At 38.9% G+C, this 24,079-nt stretch overlaps 1 protein-coding gene across 1 annotated transcript in view; it reads left to right on the top strand.

Annotated features, from left to right (window-relative positions):
- cdh22 (cadherin 22) overlaps window positions 1–24,079 on the top strand; it is a gene marked incomplete at both ends in the record, with an annotated part of 86,216 nt that overhangs the window by 37,818 nt on the left and 24,319 nt on the right. The window contains one exon of the mRNA XM_083938947.1: window positions 13,020–13,141. Within this exon, the coding sequence (XP_083795073.1) occupies window positions 13,020–13,141 (122 nt within the window). The remainder of the gene's footprint in view (window positions 1–13,019; window positions 13,142–24,079) is intronic.

The following is a 24,079-nucleotide window of genomic DNA, read 5'->3' as shown; positions in this document are numbered from 1 at the left end:
TTGTGGCTTTTAGCTTAGAGACAGACAGGTAATGGTTTGAAAGTAATGTACAGTAGCAAAAAGGCACTTTAGTAGGCACAATATTTTGTTGTAAACAAAATTAGACAGGATGCAGTATATATTATATTATATTATATTTATATATATAATATAATATTACAAATGTACAGTATTATTCATTTATAGAGTTAATCTGTGTAATCATATGTACTTTTACATACTGTAAAGTACCAGTCATAACTAAAAATACTGTTACTTAACTTTAATAATCTAAACACAAGCTTTACATTCATTTCTTATTTAGTCCTTCCTTTTACTTGGCCCAACTTTGGTAGTTGGGCCATTTTCTTTACTTTTGGGTCACAAATATTCCAAATATATTGTTCAGCTTCATAGACTTCAGCAGGAAATCCATAGTGAGCTGGTTTCCAAGTGTTCTGCCAACCCATTAAGGATATCATAGTCCTCAGTGGTAGCCATCAATGATATCTCTTTGACACCAGGTGGAAAATAGTAATTTGTTGTTGCTTGTCTTGGAGCTGAAAATGAAGGAAGAGCTAACATGCTTTCATCTCATTTGGTCCTTTTGTCATAGTGAAGAAAATGAAGAATGTAATAACTTTGGGGAGCTGGGAAGTTATTACTATACCATTAGAAGTAAACTTTAGAGAAGAGGAGGCCTGGTTTCCCCCACTTTTTCAATCTCATACAGATTAAGTGATTTTGGGATTGCAGTGAAAGCAGAGGAGATTGCATTCTGCATCTAACTGGTATCCACCACCGCACACAAAAAGGAAGAAGGAAACAATGTGCATAAACAAAGCTGATTTTAAATTGTTTTCATATGTGTTCCTTTCTCATATAGCCTCAAACTGTGATTACTCCAATAATCAATAAAGCCTAAAAAGAACAGTACGCAGTCTCACACAACACAAACATTACAACAAAATTAGACTTTCTGAGTTTTTTTTTTCTTCCAACTTGTAATTCCCAGAGCAATTTGGGCGCTTTTGTGCTCTGCTTCTTTGTGCTTGGCATTATGTCATTGGCACATTTTAATGTTAATTAACTATTTAATGCAGTCCTAACCCTCCCAATATCAGACAAAGACATGCCTGCATTTGATAGATAAAAGCCTCTCACATTGCTTTCCAAGGAAACATCCGGACAGACAGAGTCAGTGGTCAACAGCATCAGAATTTCCATCCAGAATGTTTCTTTATCACCAGTTAGCTCACGGAATCCTGAGAGCAGTAGACTCACAGACAGACTGAAGAAAAAAAAATTTAGACATAGAAAACAAAAAAGCGGGGGGGGGGATATGACTTGTGAAGCAGCTACCAAGAGTATTGTATGAAAGGACTTTTTTTTCTCAATAATAATTCTTTTCTTGGGTCCCTCTGCTCATTAACGCAGGGGAGCCACCAAGTTGACTTGTCTGAAGACATTGTTAAAACTGTTTTGTGGCGCCAATCTGTAATTATTCCCCCAATCCATTACTGACCTTTGAACTATTGTATTGCCACTGTATCAGTATTGGACAAGTGACAACAGCTTTCTGATAGTGCTGGATTAACCCCAGCCACAAAACTGTAAGACACACACTAAATGTTAACCACCACACATCCCACATCCCTGTGCACAAAATAAATACAATAATCTAAATGTTTAGTTCAAGTGCAAATCTTAACTGCACTGTGATGACACCACCATTCAAACATATACTTACACAGCATGTCCTCAAATTCACCCAATTAAAAGTAGCATCACCTGCAGACTTTGTATGACAATTTGTGTGCAAATATTGTTAGGAACAGACACTGGGAAACTGGGACCCAAATGTAAGACACTGACTCAGAGTCAAAATACAAGTGATTTAATGGGTGGTTAAATATATGTAAATACCAAGTGGACGGTGCACAAGGGGAAAAGGAGTGTGTGTGTGTGTGTGTGTGTGTGTGTGTGTGTGTGTGTGTGTGTGTGTGTGTGTGTGGGGGGGGGGGGGGGGGGGGTTGTTGAGTGACGGTGTGCTCTCCTGAGCGTGCCCTGTGTCGGTGAGGTCCGTAGATCCATGCTAAGCGTCCCTCCATGTGGTAATGGTGGCCACCGGGGAAGGTAAGTAGAGGAGAAGGCAGGGGCAGGCAGGCAGGCAGACAGAGGGAACGGGGGACTGCAGCAAAAAACACAGGCGCAAGTTACAAACAATTCCATTAAACACAGAGAAAACAGAGCACAGTTACGCAGCTCACTACCGCTCTTGCTGAGGAAACGATCTGGCGACAAATGAGTCTCAGGCCAGTCTTCTTTTACTGGAGAGGGGATGATTAGTGGAGATGGATGCTGCCAGCAGGAGATCGCCACGCCCCCAGCTCCCAGACACACACACACACACACACACACACACACACACACACACACACACACACACACACACACACACACACACACACACACACACACACACACACACACACACACACACACACACACACAAATAGGGGAGAAACATGTAGGAAAACAAACAGGGGAAAACAAACACAGAAACAAGAAGGAAAAGGTCTGCCATGATGCCATCATGACACATATTTGATCTTACTTGAACTTTTGTAGCATTCACCCATATTTCTGTACTTCACACTTAGGCAAGACCACACTGAAGCCAATACGCACAAATGCCAACTTGCTTTTGTGCCATGAAACATTAATAATGATAACAAAAAAATGATTTACTTTTTGAAAACACCGTAGGAAATGTATTACGATGATTTATATATTCAACTTATAATTTTAAATGTTGCATGACTCTTTCATACTACTGCACAACAGTAGTATGGGTAGGTGGTTGGATCAAGGTGCTGCTGGAGATGGATAGCTAAAGTGTTATTAAATTATAGAATTTTATAAATGATTACCTTTCAAAGTAAATCCAAACTGACGTGCACTCACTCAGTGGTGAAGGGGAACATTCAATATACTGAAAGAGTGGCTGGTTGTTGGTGGCTAGTGCTTAGCTCTTACACACTGATGTGCAGTGCATCACAGTGTACTCTCCACCCCACACCTGGAAACATGGGTGAAGGTTTCTGTGGATCTGACCACAGACGTGGCGACTAAATAGCTACTCATTTCACTTTTTTAACATGTAAGCAGATCACTTTTGGGCGGCTGTAGCTCAGAGGTAGAGCGGGTCGTCTTCCATTCGAGACAGTTTGATCCCCGGCTCCTACTGTCTGCATGTTGAAGTGTCCTTGGTCAAGACACTAAACCCCAAATTGCTCCCCGTGCTGTGCATGAGTGTGTGAATGTGGTGTGAATGGGTGGATGTGGCAAGTTGTGTGAAAGCGCCTTGAGTAGTCAGAAGACTAGAAAAGCAATATATAAGTACAAGTCCATTTACCATTTACATTGTCACAGAAGGAAATTGACATTAGCATTGGACTTGCAAGGTTAGAGATGATTTAAAACAGAAGGGGGCAGGTTGGGAAATTTCCAACCCATGTATGCCAATTTTTTATAAATATGCTGAGAGTTGTCAATATTAACACCAGTATTGATGTGTTTCATCACAAGGCAGTTTTAGCATTTAGTTAACAGATCAAACACATGTTTAAGTGTGCAGTAAGTCTTTAACAAAATTTTATTAAGTAAAGATTATTTTCCTCTTATTGCTTTGTGCAAGAACAAATGTAAGAGAAAAATAAGAAAACACGAATGCATGAGGCCCATTGTCTGTATACTACTTATCTCCCTTCCAGAGAACACAGAGCCCCCTGAGTAGGAGCATTTAACTGCACTGTCACTAGCAGGAGTACTCATACTTTCTGACAGTCTTCTATAAAGAAACATATCAGGGAAAGTTAGAATGACATATAATTTTCAATAACCGATAGCAACTATGATATCACCTTGCGAAACTGCTTTTTTACCCAGACAGGTAGGTGGGGAAAAGAGCATCACCCTAAGGGCAAAAAAATACAGAAGTCGCTCAAAAGTCTTTATCTCTTGCACTGTTAGAGACATTTTCTACAGCATAACTTTTCTCACCTGCAAACAAATACAGACTTTTTGATATTTTTGCCATTAGAACATTTTCTCTCCTGACTCCAAATGAATCACTTGTTGCAACATTGTGAGGGGAGATAAGAGTCACTTTTCAATCACAGCTGGAAAATGCAAAAGAAAATGGATCTAGAGAATAAAGGGGGAAAAAAAGGTTGTCATATTTGCAGAGCATAATGTGGTTCACATAAACTGGGTGTCAAAATGAGAAGAAATCTGGTAAAGTGCAAAACAAGGGATGTTATTTATTATTATTATTATTTTTACAAATTATGCACCACTGAGTGCTCTGCTTGAATGAATATATTAAATGTTATTATTCTGTGCTCACCCTTACATATCTGGACAAGGCTAGACAGGTAGTGTACAAAAACTCAGCCAAACCGTCTTCAGGTGTATGGTTTTTAACTGACACTGTTTCTGTAAAACTAAGAAATACAGAAAATAATTTACTTACTTACAATACATAAACATACATAAAATAATGACATTGTAAACATGTGCAGAATCACTTTTACAAACAATACTTACGGACAAATCTATTCCAAGGCTGAAACATGAAGAAAACACTGCACACTGCAGGCTGCTAGGTTTTGACAGAAGCACATGGAGAAGGGAAAATGAAACTTAAGGAAAACTAAGCTTAAAGAAGTGACCAGTACCAAATGTCACCAGTAGGTGGCAACAAGGGCAGCCCAATGCCCAATGGGCCACTCATTGCGTTTGACTTGACCATCTTTAAGCAATACAACATCGCCTTCCTGTACATTTTGCTTATCGCCCTGACATTTTCTTCTTGTTTGCAATGTTGCAAGGTTCTCTTGCTTCCATTTCCTACAGAAACAATTTGCAAGACCTTGAACCTGTCTCCACTGACTTTTATAGAGGTCTTTGAGTTCAAAGTCTCTTGGTGGCACTGACACAACACTGGCCTTCTGGGTCAGAAGCATTGCAGGTGAGAGACCTTCAGGGGCTTCAGGATCTGTTGAGACAGGAACCAATGGTCTGGCATTCATTATAGCCATTACTTCAGCCATTAGAGTGGTGAGCACCTCATGTGTGAGGCGTGTAGTTGAGGATTTCAACAACAGACCATCAAGTATGCGTCGCACAACACCAATCATACGTTCCCACACAACGCCCATGTGAGATGAATGGGGTATGTTCAACGTCCATGAACAGCCTTGATCCTGAAAGTACTCTTTGACCTCTGGGTCACTGATGTCAAATTTTTAGCTCCTTGCAGGCCCCAACGAAATTTGTGCCTTGGTCGGACCGGAGGTTCTCTGATTGACAAGAATTGATGCAAGGCATCAATAAAGCTTGAGGTTGACATTGCCTCCACAACTTCCAAATGCACTGCTCTGGTGCTCAGGAAAGTAAACATTACAGCCCATCTTTTCCTTTAAGGACTGTGGCCTCTTGTGCGACGGAAATCCATGTTCCACAGCCTAAACACATCCAGGCCGACGTGTGAAAGGTGGGTCTATGACGTCTCTGTCTGCAGGCAAGTTAGCCATTTTTTTTTACCTCCATCTGCCCTCTCAGCTTTCTACAGGTAACACACTTATGCACCACGCTGGCAATGAGCCTCTTGGCCTCCAACAATCCACAGTCCTGCCGTGCGTAAGGCCCCTTTGGTGAACTGATGGCCTTGGTGAGCTACTTGGTCATGGTAATGCCTGACTTGCAGAACAGCAGCATGGTAATCGGCTGGGATTGTCAGGGGATGTTTCTCTGCTTCTGAGAAATCGGCTGACTGCAAACGACCTCCGACTCTTAGCAACCCCTCCTGATCAATAAAGGGGTCCAGTTTGTTAAGAGGACTTTGTGATGAACCTCTTTCTCCTTTGACAGACACTTTTAAACTCTGCTTTATAAACTTCACACTGTACACACAGAATGATCACTATTTTTGCTTGTGAGAGGTCTGTGGAGTGCAGACCGTTGCAGCAGTGCCAGCCTCTTCTTTGTATCTGGAGCCTTGCACAACCCAGTGTTCTTGTAGGCCATATGGAAGCTTTTCTATAATAGGATTGACTCCTTGTGAAGTGTCAAGATAAGTTAAACCAGGTAAGTGGCCACCTGCCTTTGCTGACTCCATCTCAAGTAAGATGTAAAAGTAAGTCTCCTGAATCTGGAGGAGTTGGCTGTCTTTGTTAGAGATAATTCTCCAGTTTTAGTTAGTTAGTTAGTTAGTTAATTCTTTATTGTCCACGGTGTGGAGATTCGTCTTTGGTCTCAACCAGCAGGACAACAACAACAACAGCAACAACAACAACAACAACATTTACACACAGACATCTTCAGGGCAAGAAGCAGGGCAGCAGTGACAGTATACACATCAGCGGGATATGGTGTTCAGTACCCCAATCGCTTTCGGAATGAAGGAATTTTGTAGCAGGGCATGCTCAATGACCTCAAGAGAGCACTCCTCTCTGTCTGCAGCACATACAGACTGGCTTCACCTCACAGCAAGAAGGTCAAAGGTTCGCATCCCGACCTCGGCCTTTCTGTGCGGAATTTGCATGTTCTCCGGGTACTCCGGTTTCCTCCCACAGTCCAAAGACATGCACGTGTTAGGTTAATTGATGAGTCAACCATTCACACCCGTAGGTGTGAATGGTTGTCTGTCTCTGTACATCTCTATGTGCCCTGTGATCGACTGGCGTCCTGTCCAGGGTGTACCCCGCCTCACGCCCGATGTCAGCTGGGATCGGCTCCAGCACCCCCGCGACCCCGACCCCGGGATAAGCGGTTGAAGATGAATGAATGAATGAATGCCTCAGCCTGCATTTTCTGTTGCGCTGCCTCCATTCTAGCTTTTCCCCTCATCATTGCAGCCTCCTTTCCGGCGTATGAAACCTGTACGCCAGCTGCTTCGGCTTTGGCCCTTGCCTTAGTTGCTACTGTGCTGGCTGAAGATCTGCTTGATCTGATCGATAACCTAGAGCCAGAGACTTTTGACCTAACCTAAGTGTTGCTGCATATGATCAGCGTCATGTTGTTTCTCCATGGCGTAGCTGCACAGTGTTTGATTCTTGTGTCTTAGCCTAGCTGTGTGGATATCCTTTTACTATACTGTCCTCACTCTCGTATATCTGGACAAGGCTAGACAGATAGTGTACACAAACTCAGCCAAACCGTCTTCAGGTGTATGGTTTTTAACTGATGCTGTTTCTGTAAAACTGAGCAATACAGAACAGAATTTACTTATTTACAATACATAAACATACATAAAATACTGACATTGTAAACATGTGCAGAATCACTTTTACAAACAATACTAGAGAAATCTACTCTGAGGCTGAAATATGAAGAAAATACTGCACACTGCAGGCTGCTAGGTTTTGACTGAAGTGCATGAAGAAGGGAAAATGAAACCTAAGGGAAAAGAAACTTAAAGAAGTAACGAATACCAAAAGTCACCAGTAGGTGGCAACAAGGGCAGGGGCTCAGCACAGTTATTGTATTAAGAAGCACATCCGTCACCAAGGGTGGAGAGACATTATAATGTGGAATCAGGGACTATGACCTTGTTTATGTGTACTGTCCTCTTATTCTTTCCTGTCCTTACTTTCAGTGTAGTTGCGGTCGATGAGAAGACCCTGTCTCAGTTGTAACAGTTGTTTGATGCATTTGGTTTTCCTACATTTGGTAGGTTTACATTATTTATTTGTGCAGTCATGCATAGTGCTTGTAGGAAAATTATATAATTCAAAGCTCACTTCCATTGTATCAGTCTCAGAATATTGTTAACATGAATGGTTGCATGGACATGAAAGTCAAGGTTATGTAAATTGATGTGGTTTATAGAGTAGCATTGTTGTTTGGTTGCTTCATCATCTATGAATTGATGATTCAAACTCCACTGAATTTTGACGAGACTTGATACATCCACCACTGGAATGCAACATGTTTATAATCATGATATTGCACTGATTACTATTACTTATTTGACTACTATGACTATGACTACAATAAAATGTCTTACAATTCTAAGTTAGATTTTACCCACCCTAACAGTAAAGTTGCCATTGCGATAAAATAATGAACTAAAATGTATGTGAAAGACTCCACCACCAATCAGTCAGTCAAGTAAGCACTCAGTTAAAAAAATAGTGGAAGGTTGTGAAATATCTTTACATGTAACTCTAACAAATTTCTAAACTCCGAAAAGCGCACTACACCAAGCCGATGATAGAGCTCCTTCACAGTTTTTGTTCATCAGCAGACGTGTGTTGGCAAACACACACTACGAGGTTACGATCACCGCAAGTTTATTTGTTTTGAAACAAAAAAAAACGAATGCTGGAAGTTGCTTTCTGAAAAGGGAAACACTGGCAGCATTACCCAGTTCTATGAGTCACATTGACAAAAGAGTCTTGTACTATTACAGTGTGAGATGTCTTGACATCAGGCATGTAAAGGCACCTCACTCATGACTGATCAAGATTGTGTGGATACCTCAGAAGGAGAATGAGGAGATAAGGGTTGCTTTCAGAATGGTTAAAACCTGCTAATATGCACTCTGTCCTTGGAACAAGTTCATTCAAGAGGTCATGCAAGGATTAGGATTGTATAATGACTCTTAATGTCCAGCATCGACACAAGAAACACTTAATCATGTCACATTATTAGACCGCAACAAAGCTTCCCAAGGAATATTAATCTGGACAAGATTTGATTGACACATGTATTTTCCTTATAAAGAACGAATACCAGTGCTTGGAAATTGTGTTCCTGCAATCATTAGCTTGCTGTCATAGGTTTAGCAAGATTATTGTTTTCATTATTTTTTTCTTGGGGATTTTTTTGTCATTGAATTGAATGAAAAGATGTCAACTCAGCACAAACAAAACCTATTCATTTAGAAATGTGTCTTGATACTCCTAGGTGTGTCTGACATATGTGTTTGCCCAGTTGCTTACCCTGTTTAATCTAGATCAGGGCTGCCAAATCCTGCTCCTGGAGGGCCACTGTCCTGCATGTTTTAGGTTTCTCCCTGCTCTAACACACTTGAGTCTAACGATTTTCAAACCTGTGACAAGCTTCAGCTGCTTGCTAACGAGCACATCATTAGATTCAGGTGTGTTGGAGCAGAGAGAAACCTTAAACATGCAGGACAGTGGCCCTCCAGGAGCAGGGTTGTGCAGCCCTGATCTAAATAATGGTGGAAATTATTTTCCATATTTGCTATCTAAATATTATTTATAATGGTCATGGCTTTCACTGCAAATGGGGATCAGCACTTGAATCTGTGCGCTTTTGTGAAAACCTCTGTGTTTTAAAAGGGCTGACTGCAAAATGTTTATTTTTCATTAATGCACGTGTTATATAATTTGACAATTTTAGTAATCTCAATTATTCAGTGTTCAGGAGGTCCCAAAGTGCTTTATTTTGTTTACTTGCAAAGCATTTACAGTTGTTAGGTCTTAAACACACAAAAACTCAAACTGTTATAAAGAGATGTTTGTTGTACATCGGGGAGTCTGTTTATTATTGAAATAATACAACTGAAGAAAAATGGCCGTAATACTTTTGCCTCTGTGCCAACGTGGCCAGGCCTCTGGCTCAGTAAAGAGACCAGAAGCAGACACTGCTGAGAACATCTGTATCCTCTATTTCCCCTCCTGACAAAAGGGACATTTTAAACCAAACTGTTTCCTCCAGCAAAGATGAGCCATTTGGTCACAGGAGCTTGAGACTCCTGACACAAAGCCACACATATGCAAACATGTGCATGTATGCAGAGACACAATCTTGCATCCTCTATCTCTCTTCCCTGTTGTGTCAGTATAATGCAGTGCCTGAGAGGTCTACTATACAGACATTCTGAAATATTTGCAACAGCTGGATAGTGCCGCACAGATGCAGAGTATGCCAATAATCTGTTAAAATCGATTTATTCTTCTCTGTATCTAAAGACATATTTAGAACAGCACCACTTGGTCCAGATGAATGAACCTGTCTCACTGAATAACAATTTTTTCCCCTGGAGGGTGTTTGGGGTGGATAGAAGTGGAGCATTTTCATATTGTTTCTTCTGTTTTAAACTTTGGGTATTGAAAACTTAAATGTGTAACTGATGGTTTTCATTATGGCACAGTTGAGAGAGCAGCATAATGTGAGGATGAAATTATAAGAAAAGTGGTGATATCCAGAACTGGTGGCGCTTTTTGCCAGAGTTGCAAGAATATAAATGCACAGTCAATTAAAACCCTGCATTGATGTGAGGATTATGCTGTTAGTTAAAACCAGCATTCCCATTAGCTGCTGTGACACTGTTGGGCAGAACTGAGTGGTGAGATAGAGGGAGAGAGCTTGAGATTTAGCCCACAAAGTTCTGTTTATTTTCAGTTTACCTGAATGTCTCCAGTAAACCTCTCTTGTCTTTTTGTTTTATCAGAGCTGTGGGTCTGTCTGATGTTCCTGCCTGTTATAGGGAAGGTTTTCGTTGTCAATGTACTCAACGGGGGAATTGTTGGGTCAATGTTTATCATAAATAAGTCATTGAGTGTGGTCTTTACCTAGTTTGTAAAGTGTCCTGAGATAACTTTTGTTATGATTTGGCACTATAAATAAAATTGAATTGAATTGAATTGAATTGGCCAATAGACACAGTAACTTTGACTTTACCCACGTTTCTTTTGTACTTTTAAGTACAAGTCCGAAATTTACCCTTGACACCATCTTGCTTGAGCATGTGTGGGCAACAAAGACGAAACTGGGTGAAGTTGAGGTTGGGCAGGAAAGCAACAATTACCACGGCTGAGTGTGGAGGACATTTATCAATTAAAGCAAACACGCCCCCGAACATGGCACCCTTAATGTCTTTTTTATGGAACAATAATTTTGAATTAAAAAAAATTTATTTAATTTTTTTAATTTCTGTGAGAATATAAATTGAAGGTAAAGTGACTGTAAGGAATAAAAGGCTTTGTAGCGAGAAGTTAACGGCCTTTCTAAGGACTTCAGTCCAGTCTCCAGGACTACCAGAAGACCAAGTGGCAAACACTGGATTAGTCACTGTTAAAACTACCAATGTGTAGTTTTTCTTCTAACATGTAACTTTTAACAACTGTGCAAAAAGCGTTTATAGAAATTACATATTTGTATTTACAGTGGTATTTTTTTATTTATACAGGTATTTTAAGATCTACCAGCAGCCAATGTGTTGGCAACTTTTTTCAAATGAAAGAAGGTAGCTACCCCCAAAAGTTGCTAAAAGTCAGCAGATGATGTCTTAAGCTCATTTGCATATCCGTGGCATCTTCAAGCTTAATTTGCATAAAGCGTAGTGGTTGTGTTTGCCTGCGCATGGCACAAGGACAGCCATAGTCATTACTCAGAGCAGCACACATGGGAATTGATTACATGATAATATATATATAGCTTTCTACCTGATGGTCTGCATAAGTTGCTTAATTTGTTGCAAGTTCCTCTTTTAAAGTTGCTAAATCTAGCAAGAAAATAGTCAAGGCAACACTGCAATCTCTTTACTTAATTTTTCACCTGTACTTTGTTATTTCACAGAGTGAAGATGCTCATTTTTAAGAGAGAGTTCACTTAATTGCAATGAAATCTGCACTATTTACATAATTACAGCTATTTAAATTAATTCACTGAAACACTTTTTACTCTAATGATTTATGTGTTTTTACATTATTAGATTTTTTTTTCAGTAGCTGCATTTTCTGCAGGGTGCATGAACTGGCGACATCTGTGTGTAGGACTACTGATTTATTCATGAAATATGTATTATCTTTAACCAGAATATCAAGACCTACACTTAAAGTGATCTGATCTACCATTTAAAGCAGAGATAATATATTCACTCACTCACGCACGCACAGACACACAAACACTGGGGGCCTATGGCTTCCTTCTGTACAGTATATAGTGTTTTATGAGTATAATGGAAAGTCCAATAGACATTATCATATGATTACAAATTAGAATTATGTTTCAAGGAGAAGTCAAGCTGATTTGAAGTGGGTTTTGATTGTAGTAATTATGTAATCTTTTCCACTCCCACGTTTACATTCTGGCCCATTAAGAAAAATACTTTGAGAGTGCATGGTGGTGTTATTCATTGTGTTTTATCTTGTTGTAAATGGCAGAAACAAAATTACAGAATTGCATTGCAATTTTGTCAAAAGCATTTATTTGTCATTATCGTGCTGAGGGGTGCCACTTGGACTCAGACTATTAAGCAGCTATAGAGTCATTATCAGATAGTGAGGACCTAGAGACAAAAATCTCTGGTGACTTTTTCATGTCAGTCACTGGTGCCAGAAAGTGTTATTCAAGTAATGGGTGCAATTCGAGGAGGCATTAGATTAAAACACAATGCCAAACCAACTGTCTGTTTTCTTGTGGGAAATTGTGTTTGTTCATACTGAACATATTGAATTCATATTCATATTGAATTCATTACTGAACTATTCATACATGAATAGCATTAAAATAATCGGTTCCCATGACCTCTAACACCTTATCTAAACCAGCCTCATGTCAAAATCAACATCAGCAACTACCAAGATGACACTGGCCAGAGCCACCCACATTGAGTTTTACAACGACTCTTCATAAACCTATGGGTGATGTCACAGACTATGTCCATATTTTAAACAGTCTTTGGTAATAAAACACTTTGGGATGCAGTTTCCTCAGTTGCCAGGCACTAGCATTATCTGTGGTCATCTTACCCTTCATTTATCCTATCGCTATACTAACTACAATTTCATTGCTGTGTGGCAGAAACCTTGTATCTCCATATTTTGCCATTTTTATTTTTATTTATAAATCAGTGCTATTGGGCACTCTTTATGTCTGTGTATGGGATATATTAAGTTGTAACCAATTACAATTATTGAAAAGTGCTTGCACACAGCTATTTATGCTATGGAAATGTGTCCAGATATGTCAGATGTGTTTTCTTTCTGCCTCTCCTGTAGATAACCATACAATGGCATCCCACTCAGCAGTGAGTATTCGGATTCTGGATGTAAATGACAATCCTCCTGAACTGGCCACACCGTACGAAGCCTCCATATGTGAAGATGCCAAACCAGGCCAGGTGAGATTATCCTGATTCAACATTAAAATCAGACCTGTCTTTCCTGTCTTTTTAAATTAAGAATTGAATCTGTACATGTATGAAGGTAAAAAATTAGATGGGCAAAACTTTATATCTGTTTGCTAAGTAACAAGTAATAGTCCAAGTTATTGTAGTTTCACAGCTTGATCCTCCATTTCATTAGTGTTGATGATAATAACACCTGGAAACAGTGCTGTGCCAAAGCACTAATAAATTACATTAACATCATGAGAAAACAAAAAACACTTGCCACAAACAGCAATGGCACAAAAGACCTATTAGCAATGGGTAATGCAGTTTGAAGGACAGCTCCAAAAACATTGCACAGCCCCCACAATATTGAGCACACCAAATGTATTAGATTACAAAATTCAAAGCTAGTTATTGATGGGAAGTGAGCTGAAGTGTACTCTGTAGTTTTGTAGTTTCCCACAGCTGTGGGTAGTATATTAGAACAGCAGTGATGGATTTTTGCATTATGAACATTATACATGCAATTCATAGATTCAAACAATGGAAACAAACATATTGGAGTTGCAAAGCTCTATTTAAATCAATCCAAACATAACATCAAACATCATGAAAATGAAAAAAAAAAAAAGACAAACATTGATTAATATCTGGTCTTTTTTTCCCAAAAGCCATGTTGTTAAAACTGGTAAATCATTAAGCAACTCAGCCAGGAAAACAGAAGCAAAGAGTGATCTTAATTCTAACATTTATCCTCACAAAAAAAAAATAATAATAAAGAAAATAGAAAGAGGAATGATTTCCACCAATGTCATTGCCAGTGTTTGAAGGCCTGGAATGATATTGAATGTGCAATGGAATTACATGTCATAGCTTTTATATGTGCGTATTATATCATGGCTATGAAACAACTGGATTGATTGATTGCAGCTACCTGTTTTGTAATCTAAATTCAAGCTTTCCACCATATCCCACATTACCTTGCAGATGGATTCACATCAAACGAGAATCACAAGATCACATGATCCAATCAAATTCCAGTTTTATTCCAATTAAATTTTTCATATTAATAATATATAATATAATAATATAATATTTCATATTGTCAGGCTTAAGTGATGAAAGTGAAAAAAAAATGTTTTTGCATTTCCCCTGACGGCTTTACCTACAGTTTGATAGAAAGTTGGTCGATCCAATCGCCTGCTAGGTATTTTTTTGAAAGTGCCTGCCCTTATAAGGTTTTACAGTTTCCAATGGCAGCTTCTCAGATTGTTCTTTGTAACAAACCATCTGATGTTTTGTATTGTATTGTATTGTATTGTATGCATCTTTAGCAAATTGAAGTTGCTCAGGTGTGATAATGTGACCTACATTACTTTAGTCACATTATAACAGTTGGTTGTATATCCTTCCTATTACACATGATAATAACTGAGTAAGCTCCATTCACTGAATAGGACCCTAAGATATGGTCCAAAGCCTCAGAAAAAAAATTGGATTGTTTTCAAGTGCACACTTTGATCTATCTTACACTTCATATTAAAGGCAATTCATAACTCAGCTTTTGGTCAAAGACAAAATTTGCCAATGATTGCCCAATCTGAATAATTAATAAACTCAATACTTGTTTTTTTCTGTTTTTTTATGCTGGATGCAGATTGAAGTCACTAGGATTTAATATTTTACAAATGTGAATATTGGATATATTTTCATGTCAACACTAAATAGAATGGACTTCATATGTGAATGTTTGTATGGCAATACTGCCTGCCAAAAGGATTATTGCATGTCATTAACAAGCTTCCCATGAAAAAACATTAATCTTTTGTCTGTTATACAAGCTACAGTCAGAGAAATGTAGTTCTGTTAATGGTTCTCTATTTTTTCGTCAAATCATGTCACACAAATAGTGACACAGCAGTTAGCACGGTTGAACATAAGTTTCTAATAGGGCTGAACAATATATCTTGTTTTTTGTTTATTTTAAATTGTCATTGTGATTTCATCATGTAAAATACACATATTGTGAAAAACTGCACCACATTGTGAAATATGCTCAGGGATATTTTAGTTTGTTGAAAGAGAATCAGCAGAAAACTGTACTTTAAGACGTAACTATTAGATGTAAATATATGGCTTTTTAAACAAAAAGCACTTTGTTGCATTTTGGCACTACCAAAAACAGCAGCAAGGCACAACTGAGTACCCATATATGATTTATTTAATTTAAGCTTTAATGTTCTATGTATTTAAGTAATATTGTTATTGTGATATTCAACTATGGGACCACATCACATGTTCTTCATTTAGTGCAGAAATTATTCCAAACAGCTGAAAAAGAATAAAACAAACTAGAATTTTGCATAATTACCCAGCACCAATCAAAGAGTTGAAATCTGTCAAAAATCAAGACAAAGGGTAATACCATTATTTTTATTCCAGTAGGATGCCAGGTCTTTCCACTGGTCACCATTAAAAATGAACAAAGTCATTAAGGTGTTTTATTCTCCTTACACAGTCAACAGGCCTTGGGCTGAGTTAAACCCAATTATCATGTGCAGAGCAAAGGAATAATTAAAAAAGCTAGGCTTTAAAGTAGGGCCTCCATGCTGGAAGCTGCATTTACATGTGTAATGAGGCTCAGGCCTTTCCTCCCCTTGATTCACAGACTCTTAACCACTTATAGCCCCCCTGTGCCTCAGCAACGCCACCCGCCCACGCCTTTCTCGAACATTGTCTGGTCTTATCTCCCTCTCTTCTAACTCCCTCCCTCCTCCATCTGTGAGAGCCCACATTAACCTTCAGCTCCTAATCACACTGAGATGATTAGTCTTCCAGCAAGAAGATCATTGCTGGCTTCCAGCATTGTAAAATAAAAGGTTTTTGATGCTCTCATTGGAGAGAAATGCCACAAAATGTTTCACAGTATAATTACAAACCAAAGAAATGGATTCCAAAATATAAACTGGAGAATATGACATTCAGCTTCATTACCATCTCTATGTATGTCTGTCTTTCTGTGTTTTACCTATATTTATTACTGTCAAGGGCTGTCAAATGAACGTAACAACTGACCATATTTGTTCATTTTCTTTCTTCCCCAGTTTTGTCTCTTTCTAAAACAGTCTCTTTTTGTATGTTGTTTTGGGGAACTCGGCTGGTGAGATTGAATGAAAATGTGTTAGCCTGCCCTTGGGTCAAAGACTTTCTCATGCTCATTTTCAGCCTCAGGGGTAACCACTGGTGGGAACAGGGGAAAGTATTTTCTCATCCATGTTATTTTCAGAATAACATATATAAAAATAGCTTTCCACTAGTTGCTGTAATTCACTGCATCTTTACCTTTGAGAAATGGAGTGAGTGGTATGAAGAAAATGTTTTAGGTCTGTGGATTCGCTGTGTCTACACTTTTTTCTTGTCTGATTAATGGAAATGATAGACCTTTTCTATTGTTGACCTTCCAACTTGGAGAGAGTGGTGAATGATTAGAATGTATCTATTATTATATACCTTTCGGTAAAAGCAAGACCAAAAAAAGTTCATGTTACAGCACTCAACCAAGAAATTGCCTTTCCTCTGGCAAACGTCAGTTTTATGCTACTGAATTTCTCCTAGTCAATAAGTGAGATTTTGATTTAAAATACTATAAGAAGATCAAAAGGTGCTGGCACTCTGCCCTCGAGTAAAAACCCTTGGTCTCTTGGGAGGTAATTGAGTTGTTTGGCAATTGCCCAATCAGAGCAATTTGGCCGCTAGCTAGCGCTTGCATAAAATGAGACAAAACAAAACAAAATTATATCATACAGCCATTATGAATCCTTACCACTGAAAATTAATGCATATTTTACAATCCTCATTCTGCCTCTGCAGAATATAGAGGTTCTGTGCCACTAAGATATCAGTCATAAATTCACACACACCCGTATGCACATACACAAACAAATATCTTATAATTTTGAATTAATGTTAATATATATGATAAAAATCACACAAATACATTTATAGTCATGTGTGACTGTGTCACAACACATACAAGCAAAAGTGATACTTTGGATAGGTTTTCTGGGTTTCCACTGAGGCAGCATGTGAATAATAAACATTTTTCTCATCTGAAAGCAGGTCTGATGATACAGTTGTACAGACAAAGTTCATGATGAAGATATAGATTACAACTGGCAAAACTACATTTGTAGGTCTGTTTCTGCTTGGAACTGATAGCTTTACAGTCAGACATAAAAAAAAAAAGCTTGCTATGAACTATAACATTAGAACAAGGTTCCCTACATTTGTGACATTTCCTTTGGCGTCCTCTCACCTTACAATATAAATTCAGAGGTTAAAATAAAAAAGGTTTATTGAAGCAGAGGGCTATTGAAACACTTTGATGTACCAGACTCACTTATTTATTCAGTAAAATACACTGCCAAAGGAGGAGATATGAGCATCAGCCAACAGATGTTTTCGTGTAAAATTAGCTTCAATTTTGTTTCAGCTCCCCAGAATGTTGTTAATCAATTTTATTACTTGGACAGGGCAACAGCATAATTAAGTCCATTTTCCCTTCAGTTGGAACAGACGTCAAACACTGGCGAGCTTTGCCTTATGCATATGCCTCCGGACCCACAGTCCTTTGCTCACTTCATCTGGCCTCTGTGAAACGCATATCTGAAGTTACAAAAGGTTTTTCCTGCCTTGCCAAGTGTTAGGTCTGCTTCACCCTCTTTATAGGACATCTACTCTGGCAGAATTAATTAGAGCTACACAACACCTGTTATCTTTCAATTTAATCGACTGTCATATTACTTGGCTCGACATTCTAAACTTTTCACAGAAGAGTGGTCTTTTAGTTCCATATTGTCATTGCGAAACGGCTAAAAACCCACTCATGAGGCATTATGAGCATCACTTGATTGACAGTGGGACTTAATTGTGGCTCATTAAGTAAACTGTAACCTATTTTATATTTACTTTTTCAAATATTTTTTTTATGTTAAAACACAGGTCAGCACGTCATGCGTTTTTGTCATTTTGTTTTGGGTATGTGTGTCAATTTTTATAGTGACATTCAGGTGGGTCCTATCTGGGGACTGTTCCCAACATAACCATCAACGCATCCATCTTGTTTGTCTGTCTGTCTCAGCTGAATCTGCTAACTATTTCTATTAACCACTAATTTTATCATAAATACAAGCACATATGCTTGCCACTGCACAGACGTATGCTACAATGATATAAAGACATGCATGCACACATTCATACACATGCTGTATATGCACATTCTTCACTGTCACACTTGATAAGGCAGATCAACCCCCAGTTTACTAAGCTAATGAAGAGCATTCCATTGTCTGCTGTTGTGTGCTGTGTTATCATCCAGTCTCGTTCATGGAGTGTCAGCTTCCTGGCTGTCGTCTAGCTTTCGGTGGAACCACAGAGAAAATATGATTAACCTAAGCCTTTTAACCGCAGTTGGATTTGATCCCATTTGAGAGTTGGCAACCTATTTTGTTTGTGTTCAGAGGGAGAATGCAAGTGGAGGGAGGAGGAAAGGTTGGCAAGAGAAGAAAAAAAATATATAATAAAAAATATTGGGTGACACCGGCTAAGTAGCTTGTGGTTGGAGACACAGTTCAAGACAGGGCTATGACACTAAGTGTTAAATACCTTTACATCTTCTATTTAAAGGGTATTTAAGGGGTCATTATGCAGGTAGATATTCACAGATAGAAGGAAATCAAAAAAGTTACCTTTTAGTAACAAAGGATGAGATAAATACATACAAGGAGAAGGCAATTTATCAATACAGATTGGATTCACACTCCTATCATACTATCATGTCGAACATGTGCAAAACCATGCCAAAAAGACATACATTCTTAATCAAGTATGTATCACGTATTTTTTTTGTGTAGTTTTGATCTTTGGACAAAAATAGTAAGCCATTCAGAAAAAGACAAAATATTGAAAAATTAAGGTTTCTTTGAGCCAGTTCAAGTTTTTGTATGTCTTTGGAATGTTCTTAAGATTCGACTGGAAGCAAGTTCTCATTAGCAATACCTGCATAAAGCAAGCCTTTTTTGCCTTGGGCCTTAAAACTCTCTGAAACCTCTCCTGTTAACAACACAAACACATTTTAACACATTGAGCCCATAACCTTAACACTTACAACTAACCCAGCTCTTTCCTTAACTTAAATAAATAATTCTACCCTTAAGCCAAGTCCTAATCCTCAAACAAGCTCTCTAGAAAGTGAGGACTGGCCATGTCACTTTCCAAACGTGCTTTCACTTTTAAACTAAACAAAAGAAAAAGTGTGATGATTTACAGTGTGCATCTTTGCAAGTTTTAAAAACCTGAGGACTATTTAGGCTCCAAAACATGTAAACATACATCAGATGTGCTCTCTTTGATGACACAGGGCTTTAGCTTTCATATTATTTTGTTAAAAAAACATTAACACAATCATATTTCCTTAAAACTAATATTTAATTAGTATACACTTAAAGTCATGCTTAAAGTTCACAAGATTTAAATCCTTTCTTGATTTTTACTATTCTGCATTGCTAATTTGCCCACTGATTGATGTGAACACAATCTTCGCCTCTCAGCCCATTCCTCATATATATTGTGGTATTAATCTGACTGAATGTAGGACAGATATCATATAGAGCCATGTGTGCAGGAAAAGGGCTGGGTAGAAAGCCAATACTAAGTATGGCCTGAGGTAATGGAGGCCTGTCAGCTCTGCTGTGCAGTCTCACAGCTGGTCGAGTGGGTCACTACGACAAATCACCTCAGTTTGGCCACATCCCTGCCAACCTCCAACCCCTTGGAGAGTGAGTTCCAAAGAGCTAATTGCTCATACTTAAAGACTACTAAAATAAATACATGCATGCATATATAAGACAAACAATAAGTGGGTAAAAGGAGAAGCGAATCAACACAGATAAGGAAAAAAGACAGAAAGACTCAGATTTGCCAGACAGTGTTTCATGAGTAGGGTACTGAGTTAGTCCTCTGTTCTACTCACCAAATCCCTCTTCCTTTTGTCTCTAAAATGTTAAATCAGAAAAAATACAGCAAGAGGGATGTGAAAATTCACCGTTTCCTGCAATATCGATTTAGATTGGCCTTGTTCATGTCAATTTTTTTACAGTTTAAAGGTCTATATGCATTGTATGGCACTTTTGACGTGTAGTTGATGCAGCCCTTTGCTATTGCAGTGGTTCTCTGTAGATAGAAATTCCTCAAGCCTAAATTATGTTTATCAGTGTAAAGGTATTTCTACAGCACCTTGTGACCTGCTTTATAATTAAAAAAAATGGAAATCTCACTTTTTACAAAATGGGACCTTTATACTAGTGCACATACTTTATCTATTCTATCTAGACTCAATGGCTAGCAACTTACTTACTTTTATTAAATGCTTGGTAATTAAAGGTCCTTCGAATGATGCACTGTAGTGTGGCCGTAATAATTGAGTTTATCATATGACCTTGTAACAAAAAAAAGCTTGACTTTAAATCCCATTTAAACTTTTGACACTGTAATGCCTAAAAGTATACAAACAGCTAATATTTTCTCCTGAAATTGAATCAAGTTTAGAGCAATGCATTTAGACATTTAATGCTATGCTGGACTCCATGAAGATGCTTTTTACCAATGCCTGAAAACACACATCAGACGCTAATAGTATATTCCAGGCTTCAGAGATAAACCTCTCTCCACCCATTTTAAGTTGTGTGTTAGTTTTGTGTTTGTATATTTATTTATCATTACCTCCATACTGCCATTATGAAATGGTTGATTTTATGCTGCTACAAATGAGAAAGCCGCCTCTTGACAACCTTGACCTTTCAGACAAGTCTAGTGCAGATGGGATATACTTTTGGGAAAATCTCCCCTTCTAGCTTTTCAGAGATGCAAGAGATTTAAGGGGGTCAGGAAAGGGGACTGCCAGATAGAAATCTAATTAGGTGATTGTGCTTGAGGGAGCTTCGCTAGCGGCTCGATGAACTCCCACACGCTCTCTCTGCTGCTCTCTCATTTCCCTCTCTCGCTTCACTCTCTATCTCTCGCTCAGCAGTTTGCGCTCACCCTGAGACGCTGGCTGAGAGTCCCCCTGCTGAGGGCACAGTCACAGGACGCAGATCATGGCTGACTTACCACATCTTCACTGCTGTTCATATCTCTTCAAAGAAATGAACAGATTCATCTGTCAAGTGATAACAAAGTTTTTGCTTTAAGTCTCTACTCTTTTCTGCTTATTTTGCTCATTATTCTTTCTACCTTCAGACTGAAGTAAACCTGAAAGGACTCCAAAGAATTAGAAGATAAAACCAAGCCTGTTTTTGTCATATATCACACTCAGTTGGATTCCTTATCACTGTGGATTGCCTTGATGTGTCTTTGAAATAATGAAACCTAACTAAAAAGAACATGGCGTAGTATGTGATGAACGTGTTGCAGCTTTTACAACTATCTCTTCTACAAATGTCATTTGTATGCATCTACTCTGCATTAGCAGCTTGTGCTTGTTAGTAATGTTCAGATCCAAAGAATTAAGAAGGAGAATATTTTACTAATCCTTACCATCAACGCACACCATTCAGTGGAGGAATTCATGGGACTGTAGTCAGGATGTTACCATGGCATATGGATTCTAGCAATACTACCAGATCACTTGAGAATCATGGGATCAAGAAATCACACAAATCCATCTTTTAGGCGTCAATTAATGGGTTTCTGGTTTAAAACGACAATGGCCACTCCTAAAGAGTTTAGCGTAGATGCATAGATTTCTGCAATTTCCCAACTTGGGATTCAATTCACTTATTTTTATTTATAGTGCCAAATCATAACAAAAGTTATCTCAGGACACAGAGTAGGTATAGACAACACTCTATGACTTATGTATGATTTACACAGACCCAACAATTCCCCCATTGAGTATGGTGGCAATGAAGACCTTCCCTAAAACAGGCAGGAAAGTTGGACAGACACACCTCTATGGTGGACTTGACCGGTTGGGGAGGAAGAAAAGAAGAGAGAAAGAGAGAAAAGATGGACAGATAGACAGAGAGAGACAAAGACGGACACAAAGACAGACAGACGACCACACTCCCAGAGATGCAAGCAACAACAAAAGTAACAGTGACTATAGTGATAGCTAAAGCAATGTAAATATGACTTCCAAGTTATGAGTAGCAATATCTTTAGCTATTGAGTTTTGGAGGCCTTCAGGGCCAAGTACGATAACTTCAGTTTTATCTGAGTTTAACATCAGAAAATTGCAGGTCATCCAGCTTTTTATTTCCTTAATGCACATTTGAAGTTTATCTAACTGATCGATTTCTTCAAGTTTGATCAATAAATATAATTGTGTATCATCAGCATAACAACAAAAATTTATGGAGTGCCTCCTCATAATATTTCCTAGGGGAAGCATATATAAGGTGAAGAGAAACGGTCAAGAACCCTGTGGGGCTCAGTGACTGACTTCAGTGTTCATGGAGGATTTGTCATTAACATGTACAAACTGAGATCTATCTAATAAATAAGACTTTAAGTAGCTTAATGTGCTTCCTTTAATGCCAATTAGATGCTCCAGTCTCTGTAGCAGGATGCAATGGTCAATAACGGCGAAGGCCGCACTAAGATCAAATAATAATAAGTACAGAGACAAGTCCTTTGCCTGAAGCTTTATTAGGAGGTCGTTAGTATTTTTTTCCAGTGCTCTCTCAGTGCTATGATTTGCTCTAAATCCTGACTGTAAGTCCTCAAATAACTCATTATTGTGTAAAAAGTCACACAGCTAATTGGCAACTAATTTCTCGAGGAGAGAAAAGGAAGGTTAGATATGTGTCCATAGTTGGCTAGAACCTTTGGATCAAGACTGGGCTTTTTAAGAAGAGGTTTAATTATTTTAAAAGACTGTACATAACAGTAAATAACCTGCCGATAAAGACATATTAATCATATCTAGTACAGGGGGGCTAACTAAAGGTAACACTTCTTTAAGTAACCTAGTCGGAATAGAGTCTAGGAGACAACTAGAAGGTTGTGATGCCGAAATAGCAGAGGTTAATTTGTTAATTTGTCAACTGTAGAAAAGCAGTCCAAGAATACATCAGGTCGTACAGTTGTTTCTAAGATTCCTGGGTTTCAAGAAAGATTGGTGCCAAGCGAGTTGATTTTTGTCTCAAATGGTTTAATAATTTTGTCATTAAAAAAGGTCATGAAGTCATTACCTACCTAGTCATACCTCTCCGGGAACCATCACCTTAGTGTGGTGGAGAGGTTTGTGTGTTCTTGTGAACCTAAAGGCTGTGTTGTCTGGAGCCTGGTTCTCCTGGTATGGTCTCCCATGGCAGAGTGGTCTCAGGCAAGGGGCAGGACAAAGGAGGAAGAGGAGAAGAGACCCTGCCCAGAGGAAGCCTGGGGCCCCCGTCTGGAGCCAGGCTTCCTCCCGAAAAAGTGACGTGGTACCTCCCTCCTCTCCATCCTGTGGGCCTATCACTCGCAGGAGGAACCACTTGGGTCGGGTGCGCTGCTGCACGGGTGGCAGTAAAGGTGAGGGGCCTCGACAGACCAGACACAGGCAGCACAAGCTGGCTCTGGGGACGTGGAATGTCACCTCTCTGTCGGTGAAGGAGCCGGAGCTTGTGCGGGAGGTGGAGCGCTACCAGTTAGATCTGCTTGGAAACAGACAGATGCAGATTTTGCAAATAGTTAAGGAAGACGCATTAGATTTAACCTGAAATAATGCCGTAACATTTTGTAATTACAAAGTAAGCCATATTATCCCAAACAACCTCCCTGAGGTCTGGGTATGACTATGCCTGTTCTGTGTCTATGATGCAGCGTCAGTGGTAAGGAGCTGTTTGTTATGAAGGTACATTTGTGGTCCAGAAGTATGCTTAGCAGTAGCTCAGTCGCATTATAGCC

The sequence above is a fragment of the Echiichthys vipera genome (genome assembly GCF_963691815.1).
Source record: "Echiichthys vipera genome assembly, chromosome: X".
In the NCBI taxonomy this organism is placed as follows: Eukaryota; Metazoa; Chordata; class Actinopteri; order Perciformes; family Trachinidae; genus Echiichthys; species Echiichthys vipera.
This window is presented reverse-complemented; position numbering and strand designations above follow the sequence as displayed.